The sequence below is a fragment of the Panthera pardus genome, unplaced genomic scaffold, assembly GCF_024362965.1.
Source record: "Panthera pardus isolate Hobbes unplaced genomic scaffold, ASM2436296v1 HiC_scaffold_11, whole genome shotgun sequence".
Classification (NCBI taxonomy): Eukaryota; Metazoa; Chordata; class Mammalia; order Carnivora; family Felidae; genus Panthera; species Panthera pardus.
In genome coordinates this window covers 64542037-64566332 of record NW_026526666.1, presented here as the reverse complement: position 1 = coordinate 64566332, position 24296 = coordinate 64542037, and the positions used below count along the sequence as shown (strand labels likewise).

Below are 24296 nucleotides of genomic sequence, written 5' to 3'. Positions count from 1 at the left end.
TGAATATCTCAACAGAAATAAGGGGAAAAAAATAGTAATGATATGAGTGGGGGAAGGAATAAAGCCAAAAAGATGTTACATCCTGAGATTTAGGATAGTTCAGAAAACTAAAGAAATGAAAAGCATGCACATATCGGTATTTAGAAGAGTCTGATCAGAAATAGAACCATTTTTGAACCACATTAATAGATGTGCCAAGGAACACAGAATTGAGTATCACTGGAATATAGAAATTAAGAAAAAATAAACTTAAGGTGTTAGATGACCTTCAATGTTCAACTGCCAATATGATGTCAAGAATTAATCCAGTATCAGGGCACCTGAGTGGCTCAGTCAGTTAAGCATCTGACTCTTGATTTCGGCTGAGGTCATGATCTCTGTGCTGACAGTACGGGAGTCTACTTGAGATTCTCTTCCCTTTCTTTGCCTCTCCCTACCCTCTCTCTCAAAATAAACATTTTCAAAAAATATTTTTCAAAGAAAATTACATCCACTAACAGTGAATATAAGGGAATGACCTAGAGGTTCCTAGACTGAAATGACAAAATCAGATAAGAAATAATAGGCACGGGGTGCCCGGGTGGCTCAGTCGGTTGGGCGTCTGACTTCGGCTCAGGTCATGATCTTGCAGTCTGTGAGTTCAAGCCCCATGTTGGGCTCTGCGCTGACATCTCAGAGCCTGGAGCCTGCTTCAGATTCTGTCTCTATCTATCTCTACCCCTCCCCTGCTCTCACTGTCTCTGTCTCTCTCTGTCTCTCTGTCTCTCTGTCTCTCTCTCAAAAATAAAATAAAAACATAAAAGTTTTTTTTAAAGAAATAATAGGCAGCAGGTCACCCGTCTTAAAAGAAGAGGAACTACAGAGAAACAGAAAAGAATAAATAGATGGGGCGCCTGGATGTCCCAGTCGGTGAAGCGTCTGACTCTTGACTCAGGCTCAGGTCATGATCTCACAGTTCATGGGTTCAAGCCCCACATCAAGTTCTGTGCTAACTGTTGGAGCCTGCTTGGAATTCTCTCTCTCTCTCTCTCTCTCTCTCTCTCTCTCTCAAAATAAGTAAACTTAAAAAAAAAAAAAAGAATAAATACATAATATGTATAAAAATATGGATCTGGTTTCCTGGCTGTGAGGAAAATAAGCATATTCTTACAGGATTAGAACAAAGTAATGGTTCTCAATCTTTTTTCTGTTCCAACACACCTGAGAAATAGAGAATATACATTCCCAACAGAAATAAAGAGGAACAAAAGAATGAGGAAGAAGGAGGAAAACTGTGAGTGGTTCCTAAGGCCTTCCAAAATAATTATAAAAAGACTTCCTAAGGAAGTGTAACTCTCATATATTGAAAATCACTAGTTTAAAACTGCTGCTACCACAGAAAACTTAAATAAAGTTCCAAAGACAAACAATTTTTTATCTGTGTGACAGAATTCAAGACGCTATCACATAAGACAAGTTCCTGCAAAAAGTCCCAGAGCTCTTTCAGTTTAAAAAAAAAAAAATTGTTTTTGAAGATACAGCATCAGCTAATACATGTCTAGTATGTTCATTCATTTATATTTACACATTTGTGAAATTAATACAGTCTTTTAGTATTTCCATTTTATACACTAATGAGGCACCCTAAGTTTGTGACTTGCCTAAAGTGACACAAACCAGACTGGTTTATAACTATAAGAAACACGAGTCCCAATTTTTGTTTCAATGCTTAAGCACTAGGGTAGGTCTATTCACCTACACCAGAAGCAGTTCTCAAATTTTTTTATCTCAGGATGTGTTTATATTCTTAAAAATTACTGAAGATCCAAAGAACTTCTTTGTGTATGGGTTATAACTACTGATACTCATGTCATTAGATATTAAAACAAATTTTTCACATACAAAAATACACTATTAACTCATTCTGTAAGGCCAGTATAACCCTAATACCAAAACCAGACAAAGACATCATAAGAAAATTATGGTCCGGGGCACCTGGGTGGCTCAGTCGGTTAAGTGTCTGACTTCAGCTCAGGTCACATCTCACAGTTCGTGAGTTCAAGCCCCACATCAAGCTCTGCACCGACAGTGCAGAACCTGCCTGGGATTCTCTCTCTACCACTCTTTCTCTGCCCCTCCCCAATTCATGTATGCATGTGCTCACTCTCTCTCTCTCTCAAAAATAAATAAACTTAAAAACAAAATGTGGACCAATGTTTCTTATAAACATAGATGCAAAATTTTTCAACAAAATACTAGCAAACCAAAGACAGCAACAAAGGATTGTACCCCAGGATACCAAGTAGTATGTGTCCCAGGAATGCAAGGTTGGTTCAACATATGAAAATCACTCAACATAATACACCATATTAATTGAATAAAGGACAAAAACCACAGTCATCTCAATAAATGCAAAATGCATTTGATAGGGGCATCTGGGTGGCTCAGTTGGTTAAGTTTCTGACTCTTGATTTCGGCTCAGGTCATGATCCCAGAGTGGTGGCATAGAGCCCACATCAGTCTCCAGGCTGAGCATGGAGCATGCTTAAGATTTTCTCTCTCCCTTCCTCTGCCCCTCTCACCTGCTCACACACTTTCTACAATAAAATTCTTAAAAATGCATTTGATAAAACCTAACACCCTTTTATGATAAAAACAACAACAACAACAACAACAACAACACTCAATCAACTAAGAATAGAAAGGAACTGCCTCAACCTGACAAAGCCCATCTAAGAAAAACCCACAGGTGACATCATACTTTATGGTGAAAGACTAGGTGTTCTCTCCTCTAAGAGAACACAGGATGAGGATGTCTGCTGTCTCCAATTCTATTCATCATTGTACTACCCAGAGTAATTAGACAAGAAAAAGAAATTAAAAGTATCCAGATCAGGAAGGAAGAAATAAAACTATATCTAATTTGCAGATGACATGATCTTACATACAGAAAATCAGAAGAAATCCACTAAAAAATTTAGAGCTAATAAATGAGTCCAGCCAGGTTGCTATCCAAAATCAATATACAAAAATTAGTTATATTTCTACACACTAGCAATGAACAATCCAAAAATGAAATTAAAAAAAAAAACAAAAAACAATTTCATTTACAATAGCATCAAAAAGAATAAAATACTTAGGAATAAATGTAATAAAAGAAGAACAAAATTTGTACACTAAAAACCACAAAATGCTGTTGAAATAAATAGGTAAAGGCCTATTTAATGGAAATGAACAGTAAGTACACAAACATCTCATATTCACAGATTGGAAGACTTAATATTAAGATGACAATACCAGGGCACCTGGGTGGCTCATTCAGTTAAGCATCCCAACTCTTGGTTCCAGCTCAGGTCATGACTTCACAGTCTGTAAGTTAGAGCCCCACATCAGGCTCTGAACTGACAGTGTAGAGCCTGCTTGGGATTCTCTCTCTCTCTGCCCTCCCCCACTCACTCCCACACTCTCTCTCAAAATAAATAAACTTAAAAAAAAAAAAAAAAGATGACAATACTCCCCAGGTTAATCACCAGATTCAACACAATTCCTTTCAAAACTCTAGATGTTTTGTTTTGTTTTGTTTTGTTTTTTTGGGCAGAAATTGATATACTGATCCTAAAATTCATATCAAATTGCAAGGGACTCTACAAAACAATCTTGAAAAAGAACAAAGTTGGAAGACTCACACTTTCAGATTTCAAAACTCTGTACAAAGCTACAGTAGTCAATACTGGGTGGTACTGGCATAAGAACAAATATATATAGAGATCAATGGAGAATCCAGAAACAATTGAGAATCCACAAATAAACACAGACATTTATGATCAATTGATTTTCAACAAGGATGCCAAGACCATTCAATAAGGGAAAGAACAGTCTTGTCAATTAATGGTGGGACAACTGGATAGCCCCATGGAAAAGAATAAAGTTGAACATCTACCTCACACCACATACAAAAATTAACTCAAAATGGATCAAAGACCTAAATAGAAAAGCTAAAACTATAAAACTGTTCAATAAAAACAGAGGTATAAACTCTTATAATCCTGGATTAGGTGATTATTTCTAAGGTATGACCCCCAAAGCACAAATACCCAAAGAAAAAATAAATCAAACTTTATTAAAACTGAAAACTTACATTCTTCAAAAACATATTTTATTCAAAAAAAAATGAAAAAACCAACATGGCAAATCCTCAAAAAGCTAAATATAAATTTACTGTATGATCAGCAATTCCAATTCTGGGTATATGCCCAAAGAGCTGAAAGCAGGGGCTCAAACATATATTTGTACGCCCATATGCAAAGCAGTATTACTCACAATAGCCAAAAGGTGGAAGGAACCCAAATGTTGATCAACAGATGAATAAACAAAATGTGGTATATAATACAACAGAATATTATTCAGCCTTAAAAAAATAAAATTTTGACACATGTGACAACATGGAAGAACTTTGAAGACACTGTGCTAAATGGAAGTATCAGTCACAAAGGGACAAATATTGAGGGGCAGTCAGCTGGCTCAGTCATTGGAGCACATAACTCTCAATCTCAAGGTCATGAGTTCAAGCCCCACATTGGGTGTGGAGTGTACTTTAAAAAAAAAAAAAAAAAAAAGGACAAAAATTGTATGACTCTAATTACATATAGTAGTCAAATTCATTGTGACAGAAAGTAGAATGGTAGTTTCTAAGGGGTGGGAGGAGGGAATGGGAAGTCATTGCCTAAAAGGTACAGAGTTTTAGTCTGCAAAAAATGAAAAAGTCCTGGGGATGGATAGTGGTGACGGTTTGCACAACAATGTGAATGTACCTAATGTCACTGAATGTACTCATAAAAATCATTAAAATGGTTTAAAATGGTAAATTTGGTGTTAGGAATATTTTACCACAATTTTTTTAAGTTTATTTATTTACTTTGAGAGAGAGAGAAAGAGAGAGAGAGAACACAGAGGAGACAGGGGGAGAGAGAGAATCCCAAGCAGGCTCCACACCATCAGCACAGACTCTGAAAAAGGGCTTAAACTCAAAAACCTCGAGATCATGACCTGAGCTGAAATTAAGAGTCAGACACTTATCCAGCTAAGCTACCCAGGCACCCCTATTTTACAACTATTAAAATTTAAAAAAAGAAATTGAAAAGACAACCCACAAAAATGGAAGAACATTTTTACAAATTACATATCTGATAAAAAGTCCAGTATCCAGAATATATAAAGAATTCTTACAACTCAACAATAAAAAGACAAATAACCCCGGCACTTGGGTGGCTCAGTCAGTCAAGCATCCAGCTCTTGAATTGGGCTCAGGTCATGATCTCATGGTTAGTGGGATTGAGTCCCGAGTCTGCCTCTGCACTGACAACTCAGAGCTGCTTGAGATTCTCTCTCTCTCCCTCTCTCCCTTCCCTACATTCGAGTGCACACTCTCTCTGCCTCTTCTTCAGAATAAATAAACTTAAAAAAAAAAAAAAAAAAGGACAGTCTAGTTGTTTTAAATAGCCAAAGGATGTGAGTAGACCTTTCTCCAGATAAGATATAGAAATGGCCAAAAGGCATATAGATTGTCAACATCATCATCATCATCAGTTACTAGGGAAATGCAAATCAAAACCACAATGAGATACCACTTCACCTACTAGGATGGCTATAATTAAAAGATGGGGGGGAGGGGCACTTGGTTGGCTCAGTAAGTTGAGCATCTGACTTTTGACTTCAGCTCAGGTCATCGTCAGTTCAAGCCCCGCATGGGGGCTCTGTGCTGAGCATGGAACCTACTTAAGATTCTCTCCCTCTCTCACTGTCCCTCTTCCCCACCTGCTCTCTTCTCTCAAAAAAGAAAAAAGAAAAAAGATGAACAATAACAAGTATTGGTGAGGATGTGGAGAAATTAGAACTCTCATACATTGTTAGTGGGAATATAAAATGGTGCAGTCTCTTAGGAAAATAGTTTGGTAGGTCCTTATAAAGTTAAACTTAAATGTAACAAAACACTCAGCAATTCCACTCCTGGGTGTATACCCAAGAGAAATGAAAACATACATCCACAAAAACTTTCACATGAATTTTCATAGGAATATTATTCATAATACATCCACAAAAACTTTCACATGAATTTTCATAGGAATATTATTCATAATAGCCAAAAAAGTGGAAATAAGCCAAATGACTATCAAATGATGAATGGATAAACAAAACATGGTATCTCCACAGAACACACTCCATAAAATGAAGTATTGTAAAAAGGAATGAAGTACTAATACTTGACATAACATGGACAAACCTTGAAAACATTCTGCTTACTGAAAGAAGTCAGGCACAAAAAGCCACACACGTATGATTCCATTTACATGACATGTCCAGAACCAGCAAATCCACAGACAGAAAATAGCTTAGTGGTTGCCAAAGGCTTGGAGCAGAGGCGAATAAGGAGTGACTGCTAATGGACACAGGATTTCTATTCTTTTTTTAATGTTTATTTTTGAGAGAGAGAGAAAGTACAAGCAAGCGGTGGGGGGAGAAAGAGGTAGACACAGAATCTAAAGCAGGCTCCAGGCTCTCAGCTGTCAGCAGAACCCAACGCAGGGGCTCAAACTCAGGAATGGCAAGATCATGACCTGAGCCCAAGTCAGACACTTAACCGGCTGAGCCACCCAGGCACCCCCAGGATTTCTTTTTGGAAAGATGAAAATGTCCTGGAATTAGATAGTGATGGTTACAGAACCTTACGAATATATACTTAACACTATACTTTAAAAGGGTGAGTTTTATTTGGTTTTGTTTTTTGAGAGAGAGAGAAAGCATGCGGGGGGGGGGGGCAGGCAAGGGGGGGAGGAAGAGGGAAGAGGAGGAGAGGGAGAAAAGGGGGAGGGGGGGAGAGAGGGGGACAGAAAGGGGGGAGAGAGGGGGGGGAGGGAGAGAGGGGGGAGGGAGAGGGAGGGAGAGGGAGGGAGAGGGAGGGAGAGGGAGGGAGAGGGAGGGAGAGGGAGACATGGAGAATCTCAAGCAGGCTCTATGCTCAGCGCTTTCTGACTGGGGGTTTGATCCCACAATCCTGGGATTATGTTATGACCTGGGCCAAAATCAAGAGCTAGATGTTCAACCAGCTGAGCCAGCCAGGTACCCCTGACTGATCAATTTTAATGATAATTATTTAAACAACAATGTACAAGACAGACAAAATGCAAGCAGATTTCACTATTATGTATAATTCATACTTTATGTTCTTACAACATACAGTAATACCTTGGATTGCGAACAACTTGTTCTGCAAGTGTTCTGCAAGATGAGCAAACATTTCCAATAAATTTTAATGTCATAAACAAGCAACGTCTTGCAATACCAGTAGTACATGACACCCAATGTCACATGATCACAACTGAGCCAATGGTGCTTGAAATTCACTTTGATATACAAGTGCTTTGGATTACAAGCATGTTTCCAGAAGAATTATGCTCACAAACCAAGGTTTTTTTCTCACAACATATTTTTGACAACCTATGTAACTATACTGAACACCCCCTGCATATTAAATTTAAAAAAAATTTTTTTAACCTTTATTTTTTAGAGAGAGTGTGCATGCACATGGGAGAGGGGCAGAGAAACGGAGAGAGAGAATCCCAAGTAGGCTCTGTGTTCTCAGCACAGAGCACGATGTGGGGCTTGAACTCACAATGACATCATGACCTGAGCAGAAATCAAGAGTCAGCCGCTTAACCAACTGAGGCACCCAGGCACCCCTGCATACTAAATTCTGACAACCCAAGCTTGAGGTGCAACACAGTATAGTGGTTGAGAGCTCTGACTCCAGACTCAGATACCCTGAATATGAATGCTAACTCTGAGGCAAAGTAGCTGTGAAATCTTGTCCAAGATACTTAACCCTTCTGCACCTCTTTTCCTCACCCGTAAATGAGGATAATACCAAAAGGTTGTTGTGAAAACTGAATTAATACTTAAGCTCTTTAGAAAGAGGGGCACCTGGCTGGCTCAGTTGGAAAAGCATATACAACTCTTGATCTCAGGGTCATGAGTTCAAGCCACACATTGGGTGTGGAAATTACTAAAAACAAACAAGTAAATTAAAAAATTTGTAAAAAGAGCTTTAGAAAGAAATTACACATCGCAAATATGCAGTAAGTTATCTATTACCATTGTAAATCAAATACCCACTTAAAACTACCACACTATTTGGGCACCTGGCTGGCTCAGTGGATGGAGCATGTGACTCTATCTCAGGGTTGTGAATTTGAGTCCTTCACTGAGTGTAAAGATTACCTAAAAATAAAATCTTTAGGGCACCTGGGTGGCTCAGTTGGTTAAGTGGCCAACTCTTGATTTCAGCTTAGGTCATGATCTCACTGTTCATGAGTTTGAGCCCCACATCAGGCTCTATGCTATCAGCTGGGAGCCTGCCTGGGTTTCTCTCTCTGCCTCTCCCCTGCTTGTGTGCTGTCTCTCTCTCTCTCTCTCAAAATAAGTAAACACTAAAAAAAAAAATAACAATAACAAAATCTTTGAAAATTAATAAATAAAACTACCAGACGACTAACTTACAAACATACTGATTTCGTCTTGAAAGTACAGGCTACTTTGTGCAAAGATTAAGACTTTGCACATCTTTACTGATGAACACAGAGCTTGCAGGAAGCCCACACTCCCCAATTCCCCCATGCTATTGCTTTCCAGTACTAAACTAGAAAGTAGTCAACTAACCCTTAGGAGTGAAAAAACTTCCTAAGAAACTATAACAAGGTTATTTCCCCCAGAGGTATTTTTACGGCAAAAGAACCTTCTAAGAAATTTAACATTCAGGATCCTCAAAAAAACAATGTGAATTATAGCAACTACTAAGAGGAGAAAAGAGTGGCATGGAAAAGGTGGCTTGACTATCCACTGAAAACAGGGCTAAACTCTGTTGGTATAAGGAAGCTGAAGAGAAAGAAATATTAAAGTTGGAGTCAGAAAACACACTTCTAATCACAACTCAACCACTAGCTCACTTGGTGATCTCATTTGGTAAAACTGAAAGGCCTTAAGTCAAAATACACAATAACTTTCACAATCTGACTACTGTTTCCAAACATTTCTCTCACCACTCTACCCATAAATCCTCAATTCCCGCCACACTGAATTTCTCACTTTTCTACTCTGAGCCCCATAACAACTTATCTTTGCATATGTTATTCACTAACTGTGAGACCATGACCTGAGCTGAAATCAAAAGTCCACTTAACCAAATGAGCCACCCAGGCACCCCTCACATATCCTGCTTTAAACTAGCATTTTTTCCTTGTTTTAGGTATTTCTGGAACTGTTCTTTTTTAGAACATATTTCTGTCTGCAGTAATGACTTTCAATGAATTTTGTAAAATTATTTTACCAATTCTAGCATTTGTAGTTTACATTTGAAAGTAACACATCTCACTGAATTGTTATATCAAAATGGTCTGATTTTTTTTTTAAGGATAAACAAAATGTACCAGTATCAGCGTTTCCGGGTAAGGCTTACTGATGGTCTGGAAACAAACTTTCTGTAGGAAATAAAGTCAAACACCATTCTCTACCCACAGATCCTGATTTGACATTCTATAAATAACACATTAAAAAAAACACACACACAAACACAGCATAATTAATGATGCTTATTATGTATGTCAAGGTTAACTCTGAGGTCAAAAAAAGTTCTCTACTTACTAAACTGAATCTGCTCTGAGAACTAATAAAAATTCTCTTTAAACAGTTTTTATTAATCAGAAATATTAATAATTGCCATTGTAACTTGATTTTAAGTTTTAAAATTATAACAGACACTGTACTGTTCTAGTTTAATGAAATAAAATTAAATGTAATTCACGGTGTGATTTAGGAATTACAAAATTGAATTAAACTTTTAAGTGCATGATAACATCTTATAAATTTATCTGCTAACAACCTGACCTAGGACAATGAAAAGACCTTAGTTTCCCCTTTGTATTTAGACATTTGCTACACTTAAAACATTAAATGTCAATAACTTTCACTTCCGCTTCTGTATTATTTCAAGGAAGCTTTACTTTTTCATTTTCCACACTAGTCAAATGAAAAATTGAAAACAGGAAAATTTACCTAAAAGAGCTCTTTTTCAAACCAACTTTCTTTTGTTTATATGAAACGTCACATTTTTAAAGCCTAAAATGGCTTAAAATTCTTATCTTCCCAAAAGTATGATTTTTAAGAAGCACCCTTTAAAATGTGTTTATAAAAGCATCATAGCACACTAGACACTAGTGAATTCGTTAATACAGCATTCTAAATGAAGTAATATTTCATAATTTTACAAGTTGTGACTAATAAGTACTAGGATGCAATGCTGTGCAGCTATTTTCAAGGAGACATTACAGGGTGCTGAGCCTAAAGAAAATTTCAGCGTACAATCTACTCATACAGAACATGTTGACTGACACAACAAAAAAAGTCAACTTTTTTTAACCATCCACAATTCACCGCCTTATTAATGGCACTCTCTCTAAATGGTCGTATCCAGTTGGGATTCTCCAATTTTATTAGCTAATAGTTCTCATTACTTTAAAAACAGAAACAGGATACGTTCTGTTTCACCAAGTATTACACGTTTCGCTACTACAAGACTTGGCAGGGGGAGGGGGACATTTAGGAAACAAAAGGTAATCTGATCCACTCCAGCTAATTACTAAATGCACGCCAACAATACACAATTTGAATTGCGTTTCTAGTCACTAAGAAGATCACAAAAGGAAGCTTAATGTCCAATGTGTAAGGAACTAGTTTTGTATCAAAAACATATCAAAATGAAGAAACAGGGTATACCGAAACAAGATCTCGCACAAGGTTCAAAATTCATCTGACTAAAGATCTGATAAACTTATAATAAAATGTTCAATTAGCGTCGTTAAAATAACAGTAATTCATCCCATTCAGGTATGACTAAAAATCCCGATGATGTGCTTCTTTCGGGTCTAAATATCTCATTCTTTTACAATCCGGATACCAAACGGACCCGAAACCTCTCGCGGAGGCGTGCAACACACACGGCTGGTGCTGTCTGTTTACAAATACGAATCTCACAGTTTCCCACGTCAAAAGCGTTCATTACCACCATTCGACTGGGGGGCGGGGGAGAGAGAAGGCGGGCAAGCAAGAAACGAAATCTATACAGGCACCTCTGCCTTCCCTCTTCCCGAAAAGGGTGAGCTTGTGTATTACAGGAGTGTGTATATTTACATGTTATATATGTACGTCCGTGTCTAAGCGGGGATGAAAGAAAAGACATACATGACAAGGAATCGTACTGGACCCAAAAGAATGCTCACGCCAATCCCGTTAACTCAAAATCCACCCCCCGAGGTCTACAGGTTTCGGCCCGGGGCCGAGAACCTCAGCCTCTCTGTGAAGTTCGGCCCCCAAAGCGCCCCAATGCCCTCCTCAGGCCGCCAGGCCGCCGCCCCTACCTCCCTTATCTCTGCCTTTCCTTGGGACACCCGAAGCCCATTCCCGCAAAGAAAGAAGTGTCAGGCCCCAAGGGGGCGACTGGGCCCCCGACACCTGCGAGGCGCGGCACCTGAGGAGGCGGACAGGGGGCCGCCTGGCCTTCCCCGAGCACACCCCCTCGGCGCGGAGCGCTGAGTCGCGGCCGGAACCTCCGTACCTGAGAGGCCCGCGAGCTACAGGCGCGCGCGGCGCCTCCTCATCTCAGTGGCTCCCGCTCCCCCCGCCGCCTCCCGCTGCCGCCGCCGCCGTCACTGCCGCCGCCGCTGGAGGCCGGGACACGACGAGCTCAGGACTCCACCGCCATGTCCGCCGCGCCGCGAACTGCATTGTGGGGGGGAAGGGATGGGGTGGGGGAGGAGGAGGGAGAGGGAGAGAAAAAGGAGGACCCGCTGAGGGGAGGGGGCCGAGGGGGAGCCAGGGAAGGGGGGAGGGGAGAGAGGGACGGAATCTTGACGAGTCCTGACCCCGAGGGTTGGGCAGGGGAGAGTCGCGGAGGAGACCCTGGAGAGGAGACGCAGAGGGTTGAGTTCAGGGGTACCCCCCCTTAGTTCTGGGGGCCCGTAGGCGCCGCTTAAACCGGGGAGAGTGGGGGCGGTAAACACCAATGGGGGGAGGGGTTGCGTTTGGAGGCTTGTGGTGGCGTCGTGAAACAATAGGGAGGGGCCGAGGTGGGAGGGCAGCACACTCACACTCAAAGCCGAGGAAAAGGGCGCGCGCGCGCGCGAGGACACTCGTTAGCCCGCGAGGAGGGGGCGGGGCCCTCCAGCGTTGGGGGAGGGTCGAAGTCACCACGGGCTCGCGGGGAGGGGCGGGGCCACCGAGCCGGGGTCGCTAGGTCCCGGTACCCGCCTACCCGCCGGGGCCCCACTGGGGAGACGGAGGACGCCGGCATGCCTGCGGAGGCCCGGGCTTGCGGGCACGGCCGTGCCACTCAGCTCTAGCTCCTGGGCTGCGGGCCGCCCTACCAAGGCCCCCAAGCGAGAAGGACCAGAAAGCCGCCTCCACGCCTTCCTCCAAAAGCTGTCCCCTCACCTCACAAGGAGGCCAGGCGCTGGACGTGCACCTTGTGGCCTGGCACACGGACCCGGCCTGACCTGTGCCTCCGTGGACCCTCGGCGCCTAGCGCGGGCTTCTGAGCATCAAGGGGGAGCTAGACGAAGGAAGCCGGGGTCGACACCCGCGTATTCACCATTGCCACCAGTCCACCAAAGCTGGAATTCTTTTCTTCTTTAAAATGTAGCCAACCTAGGAGTTAAGGAGCTCAGCAGAAAAATCTCAAGAGCATCTCCCCACCCCGGGAAAGATTTCAGAATCATTTCTTTAGTTTCACTTGGGTTTGCAATCAACCCACGGGCCCCTCCTTCCTTTGCTTTTAATGTGTTAGGTTCGTCTGCATAGTTATTTAAAGTCACGATCCGAGAGAACCTATGACTTAATTAGTTTTTTTTTTAAGACCCCACCATGGACATTATTTAACCAACCTCTGACCTCAAAGCTGGACAAATCACACAACTACAATCCTTGCCTTTGACACACACACTAGGCAGGAAAAGAATGTAACGGGTGGACAAGGGTGGACATGGTGAAGGAGGATGCTAAATCTTACGTGTTTACAAAATATTGCCTTATGAAATTTCTTATGTCTCAGAGGATAGAACCTATGTGTAGTCCACCTACTTCTCACTACACCTCAGAACTGGATACTTATTTATCTGTTCATGTACATAAGAATTTGAAGCTTGTGAGAAGGGACCAAGCATTGCCCAGTAAGTGCTAAGCCTTGAGCTAGGGACTTCACATATTTCACCCCGTTTAACCCTCATAACAATCCCATGTGGTCAGTACTATTGCTCTCATTTACAAAGGAAAAACCAGAGCTTTGAGAATAAGTGCATTTACCCCTACTTGTCTGATGCCACATGGCCCCAGTACAGTGCAGAGAGTAGTGGATTTCAAGTCAAAGAGCCCTGCTTGGCTTCAGAACCTAGCTGGATCACTGGACAAATGGCACCCTCTGAGTTTCCTCATCTCTAAGTTTTTAAAGGCAAAAAAGACTCTACTTCACAGGGATGATGTAAGAAAAACAGCAGGACACAAAAGTTGAAGCCTATAGAGACATTAAGATGATACCAACATGTCCTTCACTTTAGTGAGTGATACAATGTCCTTGGAACAAGTTCAGTTGAATAAAATTTCCTGATTACTTAATAAGAGCAAAGCATTGAGTTCAGTACCAGATTCTCATCTCCAAAAAGTTCACCATTAAGCAAGGAAGGTGGTTCTATTAAGCTATAATAAAAGCAAGGGGTCATATGAACAAAGGCCTGGGCTAATATAGAGGAAAGCACTGTAAATTTCACCTGGGTGAGGCTGGAAGGGAAGAGGTAGAAGCTGGGCCTCGGAGGCTTGCCTGCTATGTGCCAGACACATGCTTGATTCAGAGAACATCATTTAGTCTGAAGTGTGCAGAAGACAATGAGTATGAAAATAAAAGCTGGGGGCAGATTGAGAATCCCAGTACCTCTCTGTTCTTATCCCTTCCAGATGACTCTATCACCTTTCCTATTCCTCCAGACCCAGCTCAACTCCAATCTCCTTTATTAAATATACCTGATCACATCCCCCGCCTCCACTAAATGTAATCCATCCTTTCTCTAGATCCTTACATGTTACTTTTATAAGTCTGACCCCAATAGAATATAAACTTGAATACAAATACTTATATTTGTATTCCTTATAATACATACTTGCTGAGTTAAAATTTTGGGCAACTATTGTATATAGTCAGAAAGTATATGTAGAACAAATATTATTTCTACCTGAATAATCAGAAAACTTAGTACATAAGAGGTTTAATTAGAAACCAGGATCATACAGTAAGTCACAGGCAGGAGTAGACCAGTCCTGTGTTCTTTCCATTGAATCACAGCTTATTGAGAAATAAGATGGTAAATGACCGCTCTACAAAAATAGGAGTCACTGAGGAGGGCACCTGGGTGGCTCAGTCAGTTAAGCATCTGGCTTCAGCTCAGGTCATGATATCACAGTTCATGAGTTGGAGCCCCACACTGGGCTCTCTGCTGTCAACACAGAACCCACTTCAGATCTTCTATCCCCCGTCTCTCTCTGCCCCTTCTCCACTCATGCGCTTTCTCTCTCTCTCTCAAAAATAATAAATAAAAAAAATTTTTTAAATACACTGAGGACTTACATCTGGTACTTGTAAGGAAGACATTCATAATTGTGGTTAAGTCTCTAAATTTAGCCTTCCAGTCCAGAAGTTCTGGGAACAATTTCATCTAAACTCAGGTGAAAATTACTGATAGCAAAAGTCTTATTTCATCATATATAATGAGAAATATAAATGCCCAGTGGATCAATATTCATATTCTATTCTCTCCTAGGTGATAGAAAAGCCTATAAAGCAAAAGATATGTTCAAAGTTTAAAACTTTTGTAATGCTTACAAATACACAATACCAAAGATCCTACAGTATGTTTCCACCTGAAAGACAGTGTAAAGGATCTATTCCTTTGTCTTTTTGCATTCTTAAAATTAAATAATCTAAAATATGTTTAAATGTCTATTATATGGGTGCCTGGCTGGCTTAGTTGGTAGAGCATGCGACTCTTGATTTCAGGGTCATGAGTTCAACCCCTACATTGGGCACAGAGCTTACTTAAAAAAAAATAATAAATGTCTATTATATAGTAAACATTCACCAAATGTTAATTCCCTTTCTTATTAAAATCGAGTGATAGGATCAAGACTTAAATGACTTATCAAATGTGTTGTGCATGTTAGAGATGAAGGCTTTCATGTGAACAAGGCCATTCTTGTCCAGGGAAGTTTCTCCAGTGCCAACTCTCAACAATGAGTAGCGGCTGCTGGTGCACAGTTTAGGAAAAGAAACTAAAACTCAATCGAGGCATAATAAGAAAGAATGATGAATTAATAATATCTGCCATGATGCAGAATGGGAGAGTCCAGCACATGACAGATATTTAGCATTCCTATTGTCAGGCAGAGGAAACATAAAAATGTACTATGTGGTTGTTTTTTTTTTTTTTTTAAGTTTATTTACTTATTTGAAAGAGAGAGAGCAGGGGAAGGGCAGAGAGAGAGGGAAAGAATCCCAAGCAGGCTTCCCACTGCCAGCACAGAGCCTGATGTAGGACTCGAACTCACGAACCAAACCCAGAGATCATGGGTTTGAAATCAATCATGGAGCTGAAATCAAGAGTCGGTGCTTAACCAAGGGAGCAACCCAAGCGCCTCTGGACTACGTGTTTTAAAGAATACTTATGGTGGGCACCTGGGTGGCTCCCTCAGTTAAGCATCCGACTGTGGCTCAGGTCATGATCTCACAGTTCGTGAGTTTGAGCCCCTAGTGGGGCTCTGTGCTGGCAGCTGGGACCCTGGAGCCTGCTTTGGATTCTGTGTCTCCCTCTCTCTCTACCCTCCCCTGCTCGTGCTCTGTCTCTGTCTCTGTCTCTCTCTCTCTCTCAAAAATTAATAAACGTTAAAAAGAAATTTAAAAAAATAAAAGAATACTATGGCATGGGGGCCTGGCTGGCTCAGTTAGAAGAGCATGCAACTCTTGATCTCGGGGTCGTGAGTTTAAGCCCCATGTTGGGCATAGAGCAGACTTAAAAAAAAAAAAATCATAGGGGTACCTGGGTGGCTCAGTTAAGCATCCAACTCTTGATTTCGGCTCAGGTCATAATCTCACAGTTCATGGGATCAAGCCCTGTGTCAGGCCCTGAGCTGAACTTGCTTGGGATTCTCTCTCTCTCTCTCTCTCTCTGTCCCTCTCTTCTCTGTATGCACACTCCTTAAATAAATAGACATTTATAAATAAATACATAAATACATAAATAAATAAACAAGCATACATGTCTATTATATAGTAAACATTCACCAAAAATTAATTCCCTTTCTTTTTAAAATTAAATTTGTTCTCATCTGCCCCAGTTTGGATTTCATGTGCCCTTATACTCACAGTAGCACATGTGTGTACCTGCTACCCATTGATTCCATTTAGTTTGTTCCTAGGATTCTATGTGTGGAATTTTAAGCTATAGTCACACCCTTTAGCTTACTTCCTTGAAGCATTAGAAACAGTCTGTTTTATTAAGATGGTTGTTTTATTTTTTTTTTAATTTGAGTAAGATCTGAGAATTAAAAATGACAGATCTCACAATACAGTTAGATATATCAAGAACACAGATACCTGGCAGGAAATGATGCTATATAGGTAGCCTGGGACCACATCTTAAGGGTTATGTATGCCATTTCAAAAATAAGGCCCTAATCCTGAAGTTAATGGGCAGTCCTAGAATATTCACAAGCAAGGAAGAGAAATGATCAGACCTACCTTCTACAGCAAAACTTACAGGTGATCATCCAACTTCCGTTTGAATATCTGTAGTTATAGATTATAGAGTTCATTCTTTAACCTAGCTATTCCAGATGTTAGAAATTCTTCCTTCACTAAGTTGAAATCTTTCTTCTATAATGTCTTGTTGGGTTTTGTTTTGTTTTGTTTTGTTTCGGTAATTCTGATCTCAAGAGAAACATAAGCCCTCTTTTTGTTCATATATAAAAACAAGGATGTGAACTAGATGAACTAGGCAGGAAAGGGGTTTGAGGTCTACAATTCTGACATGAACTCCTTTTAAGTCAGCTGTTTTACCTCCTTCTAAAATCATTTCTCTTTTGTTTTCTCTAAAACAAAAATGAGATCCAACTCCATTCTAACAACCTCTTTATGACCAATTATAGTGTGTTAGGACAATCTGATTCATCTTTGTATCCTATGAAATGCCATGCACTCTATCCAGAAATAAACCCTCACCTATATGGTGAGGCACCCATGGCAGTAATTTTTTGGATATGACACCAAAGGCACAGACAACCAAAGAAAATGAAGACAAACTGGACTTTATAAAAATTAAATTTTTGTGCATCAAAAGACAGTATCATCAGAGTAAAAAGGCAACCGAGAGAATGGGAGCAAATGTTTGCAAATCCTATCTCTGATAAAGGATTAATATCCAGAATATGTAGAGAAGTAGAAGTCAACAACAACAACAAAAAAACGTATTCAAAAAATGGGCAAAGGACTTGAATACACAACACTCCAAAGAAGATCTGCAAATGGCCAATAAGCACATGAAAAGATGCTCAACATCACCAATCATTAGGGAAGTGCAAATCAAAAGTACAATGAGATGTCACCTCACATTTATTAGGATGTCTACTACCAAAAACAAAAACAGGGACATCTGGGTGTCTCAGCTGGTTGAGCATCGGACTTTGGCTCAGGTCATGATCTCATGGCTCATGGGTTTGAGCCCCGCATCAGGCTTTGCACAGATAGCATGGAGCCTGCTTCGTATTCTCCATCTTCCTCTTTCTCTGCCCCTCCCCCACTGGTGCACACATGCTCTCTCTCTCTCAAAAATAAAATAAACATTAAAAGAAAAACCATAGAAAACAATAAGTATTGGTGTGGGTATGGAGAAATTGGAACCCCATGAGCATTGTTGATGGGAAAGTAAAATGGTGCAGCCACAGTGGAAAACAGTATAGTGGTTCCTCAAAAAATTAAACATAGAATTACCATATGATCCAGCAATTCCACTTCTGAGCAAATACTCAAAGGAATTGAAAGCAGAGATTTGTACACTCATATTCGTAGCAGCATTATTCACAACAACTAACAAGCAAAAGCAATCCAAGTGTCCATTGACAGATGAATGGATAAGCAAATTGTGGCATATACATACAGTGGAATATTATTTGACCTTCAAAAGGAAGGAAATATTGATACATGCTACAACATGAATAAACCTTGAAGACATTGTGCCAAATAAAATAAGGCAGCCACAAAAAAAAACAAATACTGTGTGATCCCAGTTATAGGGGGTACTTAAAGTAGTCAACTTCACAGACAGTAGAATGGTGGTTGCCAGAGGTTAGGTGGAGAGGAGAATGAGGAGTTGTTTAGTAAGTATGGAGTTTCAGTTTTGCAAGATGAAAAGAGTTCTAGAGATAGATGATGGTGATAGCTGCATGACCATAAAACTATACTTAGTACTACTGAACTGTACACTTGAAAATGATAAAGATGGTGACCTTTATGTTATGTGTATTTTAGCACAATTTTTTTAAATTGTAAAAAACGGGGTGCCTGGGTGGCTCAGTCAGTTAAGCATTGAGCTTTTGATCTCAGCTCAAGTCTTGATCTCAGGGTCATGAATTCAAGCCCCACATTGGGGTCTGTGCTAGGTGTGAAGCCTACTAAATAAGTAAATAAACAACAAACAAACAAATAAATAAATTTAAAAACAGATATCATTCACTCTGATGAGTTCTGGAGCTGCAAAGCTCTCTTCCCTCAAAGAACTCTTAGAAATGTAAACAGATAATAATACAACATGATAATTGTCATAATAAGGATATGTATAAAGTATTATGAGGATACAAACAAGGGATAATTAGTTTTGCCTGGGAGAGAATAATCATTTGTTAGGGAAAGAATGACCAATAAAGGTTTGTATAATAAATATCCTTGAAATGTCCTTATAGAGTGAAGGAGACTTAGCCATTTAGAGAAGAAAAGCAAGATTAGAGGAGAGAGGCTCCTGGGTGGCTCAGTCAGTTGATTTGAGCATCCAACTCTTGACTTCGGCTCAGGTCACGATCTCACAGTTCATGGGTTCGAGCCCCACATCAGGCCCTGCGCTGACAGCATGGAGCCTGCTTGGGGTTCTGTCTCCCTCTCTCTCTCTGCCCCCCTCCTGCTTGCTCTCTATCTCTCTCTCAACATAAATAAAACTTAAAGAGGGAAGATTAGAGGAGAAAGAGGGCAGGGCATGTTGCAGAAACCTGCAAGCTGCTGGCACACTGGAGGGCAGTGTGACAGGAGATGACACTGGAGAGATGGGCAGGACCAGATCACAAGACCTGCAATACCATGCTAACCACTTGGGCTTAACCTGAAAGATAGTCCCTTAAAGGTTTTAACCAGGAGAATGACGTAGTATATCGTATTTGCATATTTAAAAAAAGATTCATCAGCAGTGTGTAGAAAAGAATAGAGGTGCCAAAATTGAAGTTAAGGAAAACAGTGAGGGGTTGTTGTAGAAAATCAGGTGAGAGATTATGAAAGTTTGCAATAAGCAGAGAAGTGAGAATGGATAAAAGGGACAGATTGGAAAGATATTACAGTGATAGGATCAATAAGTCTTAAATGACTTACCAGATATGTTGCGCGTGGTAGATGAGGGCTTTCATGTGAACTTGTCCAGGGAAGTTTCTCCAGTGCAAACTCTCAACAATGAGTAGTGGCTGCTGGTGCACAGTTTAGGAAAAGAACCTAAAACTCAACTGAAGCATAATAAGAAAGAAAGATGAATTAGTAATATCTGCCATGATGCAGAATGGGAGAGTCCAGCACATGACAGATATTTAGCATTCCTATTGTCAGGCAAAGGAAACATAAAAATGTACTATGTGTTTTAAGGAATACATAGGGGTGCCTGGCTGGCTCAGCTGGTAGAGCATGTGACTCTCAATCTCAGGGTCGTGAGTTCAAGCTCCATGTTGGGCATAGAGCTTACTTTAAAAAAAGAGAGAAAGATGGGGCACCTGGGTGGCTCAGTCAGTTAAGCGGCTGACTTCGGTTCAGGTCATGATCTCTCGGTCTGCGAGTTCAAGCCCTGCGTCGGGCTCTGTGCTGACAACTCAGAGCCTGGAGCCTGTTTCAGATTCTGTGTCTCCCTCTCTCTGACCCTCCCCTGTTCATGCTCTGTCTCTCCCTGTCTCAAAAATAAATAAAACGTTAAAAAAAATTTTTTTTTAAAAAGAGAGAGAAAGAGAATACATATGGTGTATTTCCATTTCTTTAAGTTACAGAACAGACAAACCTTTGTTGATGGAAGTCAAAATAGTGTAGATATGGACTAAGGGGGGTATAGGGGAGCCATCTAGAGTTTAGAAACGTTCTAGATTTTGATCGTGTGTATACATACATGAACAACTATTGAGTTGTACATTTAAGTTTGGTGCTCCTTATTATATGAATGGTATACATCAATAAAATGTGAAAAAAGTTAATACATGTTTAAGGAATGGCAAGTAGTCTGATGTAACATAGGGTAAGGAAGGAAAAAAAAAGGTTAGCAGATTACTGGGACATAAAGTTGGAGAGGTAGAATAACAGTAGATTATGAAGGGACTTGAGAGCCATATTAAAGAGTTTGGACTTGAACCTGCAGGTGCTGGGGTTTTGAGGTAAGAGAAATATATACTCATATCTCTATTTTGGCTGTAGATAATCTGGAGAGAAAAGATGCAGAGAAAGATGGAGAGAAAATTTAGAGAGAAAAAGATGTTTCTTTGACCCAGATAGGATCTCAGACCCTGTATCTTCTTGTCTAAAGGGATATCAATTTTATGACATCGAAAGGAAGAGAATCATGAAAATCATGAAAAGGAAGAGAATTCAAAAATTACCTGTGAAAGCACAGAGAGTGAGTTTAATTCAAACTTCAAATATTTTTGTTATAGATCTATCATAACCACATTGTAAAATTTCAAGCCTAAAAAAAAGTGGCATAAACTACCAATAAATCCACCACAGTATTATTAGCATTTTGATATACTGAATTTCCTATGTCTCTCTTTTTTTTTTAAACAGTTAGCTCTTCAAGATAAGGCAGCTGGCTTATGCTGATAGGAGAGTACCGGGGGCTAGGTCAGATATGGAGAGGCATTGCCAAAAGTAGTCTCTGAGTATATTTTGGCCAGAGCAAGGCAGAATCTAAATGAAAACCAAGTCAGAAATACATGTCTAAAAAGAGGAAGTAGGGGCATCTGGCTGGCTCAGTTGGTGGAGCACGCAACTCTTGATCTTGGGGTGGTGAGTTTGAGCTCCACTTTGTCCATTTGCCAAGCCTATGCCACCAGGTGGGGTGCAAGACAAAGGGCTCTGTTCAGCAAAAGGCTGAAGAGGAAGTAAGGGGCAAGAGTGCAAAGGATGAGAAGTTCAAGAGCTAGCCTTTGCAAGAAAGCAGTATCTATAGGAAAGTCCTTTTTCTGGGCACCACTCTATATCGTTGCTTACAGTGTTGGCCTAAATAGTTGTAATCTTAATTATTTTGGCCCCTTTTGCACATAGCCTTAAATCATAAGCATTTCTCACGTGACTACTTGTGTTTTCAAAGGCTGCTTTATTTTTAATAAAATGAAAATCAAAAATAATATTTAAAAAAAAAGTTTTAGGGGGGTCGGGCTGTGGCTGCACAGAGACTGTCTGGTGTTGAATCCTGGGCCAGCCCCAGCTCAAAGTCCCAGACCCAGGGGACACCAGAAGAAGCTAAAGGACTTGAGGTTCAGGAGCAGTCCTGCTGGCTGCTGCCTCTGCTGCTCTGCCTGGGCCCCTGCCACCTGAGGACTCGGCTCTGACAGCCTCTAGGCGTAGTGTAGCTGGAGGAGCCCTACACGCTGCTGCCTGCCGGTGCTGCTGTAATATGAGCACCTTCTTCACAGTTGCTTAGAAATTAAAATGAAGGACAGTTCTTTGTCTAACCGAGATACCAACAAGCTAGAGGCCATTGCTCAGGAGATATATGTAGACCTAATAGAGGATTCTTGTTTGGGCCTCTGCTTTGAGGTACACTGGGCAGTCAAGTGTGACTACTTCTACCCAGAGTTTGAAGAAACTGGAAGCATGAAGGATTTTGGCACTCAGCCAGTAGAAGATAAAGGAGCGTGCAGCCTCCAGCTTTGCTCCCTTCCTGGAGAATCTGGGAATGGGCCCGATCAGCAGCTGCAACGCTCACCCAGAGAATTCTAGTAGCTGCACCATGAGAGAGTCAGAGGGTGACCAGGACAATAACATAGACCGGTCCTATGGTTTGGAGAAGTTAGGTATCTAAGTAGAAAAAGAAGAAAAAAAAAAAATCGGACAAAAATTCCAATTTCCCATTGAAGATTCCAGCCTTTAAAAACCCAAAGTGGAGGGGTACCTGGGTGGCTTAGTCAGTTAAACAGCAGACTGAGATCATGATCTCACGGTTCATAAGGTCGAGCCCCGCATGGGTCCCCACATAGGCCCCTATTGACAGTGCAGAGCCTGCTTGGGATTCTCTCTCTCTCTCTTTCTGTCTGCTCCTCCCCTACTCTCTCTCTCTCTCTCTCTCTCTCTCTCTCTCTCTCTCTCTCTCTGTCACTCAAAATAAGTAAACCTAAAAAAGAAAAAAAACCCAAGTGGACAATTTTGGAATTTTGATCCTTTTATATTACCTGGAATCAGCTTTGAAACCCTGGGCAGGGGGAGCTGTGCATCCCGACACCATACCATGCAGGTAATCTCCACACAAGGAAGTGCACAAGATCTATTGTCTCCCATGCACAGGTGAGCATCTGTGTGCCCAGTGTATAAATCCTTTGGTTCCTCAGGCTTTCTATCTATCTGATGTCAGGGCTTTCTGGATAACTGATAGATGAACGTGGCTGATGGTCAGGCCTTTATCATTGGGCCTCAGTGGGACTGCTCCTCTGATCTCTGAGCCTGATTCGGACTTCCTCAAGACAAATGCAAGTCAGGTGAGAGATCTGGATATTAACAGTTCCAATTTGGGAAACCAAGAAAAAGAATTACAACTGAATCTGATAAGCAAAGCTCTGTGATCTTGGCTCCAACAAGAAGAAAAGGACAATGCTACCAGTTTCCAAAATATCTAGCATTTATAGTGACTTGAACAGACTTGGGGACAAGGGCAAATTTGCTGAACAGAGCCCTTTGTCTTGCACCCCACCTGGTAGCATAGGCTTGGCAAATGGACAACTTGGTTATCTAGGCAGGTTGAGGATTCAGTTATGATCCCCTGAAGAGGTAGCAGGAGCTTCTACAACTATGTACCATCTCTTAAACTGCAAGATCATATCTGGATATATTATGCTGTGAACAACAGTTTGGTGGGGCAGTCATTTTCCTACTCTGGGTTATTAGTTACCTAGCCAGTCCATGTGTCTGATTTGGTCATTATGCCAGGTCACTACCTGCCTTCCATGCCAGGGGCAGGCCTGAATTATAGAAGAGCATAATGGCTGTAGAGACTGTGGTTTGAAAGCTGAGCCCAGAAGGGACCTCTTCCAATTGCCCTCAATGTTAATAGGTTAGTACTAGGAGCCAAGGACCAAGGCTGGGTCTCTCATCTGATGGCAGTATCCTACTGAATGTCCCTGTTCCTTGGGTTGGGCAGTCGAAGCTCTGTTATGGTGAATATACAGACTGCCACCACCTGTTGTCCCTCATGAGGGGCAGCCCCTTTCTATTCAGTCCCTTTTGAACATTCTCGACAAGAGCTGTCCTTTTGTTGTCAGAAGTCAGGTAATGGGATAGGCAAGGATGGGAAATGTGAGCCACATATCAAAACTACCTTCCACTTTACTTCCTGATTGAGGGTTTATGAAGTGTAGAGGTGTGAGAGTCCCAAAGTGAGCGGGAACAGTGCTGCCTTATTTGAAATGTTTTCTTAAACCTCATTCTGTGCCCCAGTAAGGGGCCCAGCCTCGTCTGTCTGGCTTGGCCCCATGTCCCCTGCTCCACTGCCCATCTGGTGTAGCTCATGACCCAGGTACTGCCTGCCACCCTGCTTTCATACTGACCAATTTCAATTCATCTCTCTTGATGCTCCTGCTTCTGAAGCCTGCCCAGTTTCCCTTTCCTTAGCTTCTTTTAAGTTTTTCTTTTTCTTGTTCCCCGCCCCCACCCTTGTTCTTTTAGGAGATCCAGAGAA

General features: G+C 41.1%; 2 protein-coding genes and 1 non-coding gene across 14 annotated transcripts in view; 2 read left to right on the top strand and 1 right to left on the bottom strand.

The window, feature by feature from the left end:
- The window catches only part of TUT4 (terminal uridylyl transferase 4), a 136473-nt gene extending 124343 nt beyond the window's left edge, over nucleotides 1–12130 (bottom strand). For 4 of the 12 annotated variants that reach the window (XM_053895282.1, XM_019449275.2, XM_019449277.2 and 1 more), the window contains exon 1: nucleotides 11642–12126. The gene's annotated coding sequence lies outside the window, so the exon portion shown is untranslated. Of the gene's footprint in view, nucleotides 1–11641 lie in introns of all 12 variants that reach the window. The other 8 variants (XM_019449276.2, XM_019449283.2, XM_019449284.2 and 5 more) reach the window with 4 other exon arrangements.
- Nucleotides 12131–20028: 7898 nt separating this feature from the next.
- On the top strand, nucleotides 20029–20101 carry TRNAE-CUC (transfer RNA glutamic acid (anticodon CUC)). Its single transcript has one exon. It is a non-coding gene; the product is annotated as a tRNA-Glu (tRNA).
- Nucleotides 20102–22057: 1956 nt separating this feature from the next.
- On the top strand, nucleotides 22058–22456 carry LOC109266639 (ataxin-7-like protein 3B). Its single transcript, XM_019448839.2, has one exon. The coding sequence runs from the start codon at nucleotides 22058–22060 to the stop codon at nucleotides 22346–22348; it is 291 nt and encodes a 96-aa protein (XP_019304384.1). The 3' UTR covers nucleotides 22349–22456.
- The last annotated feature ends 1840 nt before the right edge of the window (nucleotides 22457–24296 follow it).

What these genes read in the sequence shown, in the direction of transcription:
- LOC109266639 (XM_019448839.2), top strand. Translation starts at nt 22,058, where the DNA reads ATGAAGGACAGTTCTTTGTCTAACCGAGATACCAACAAGCTAGAGGCC.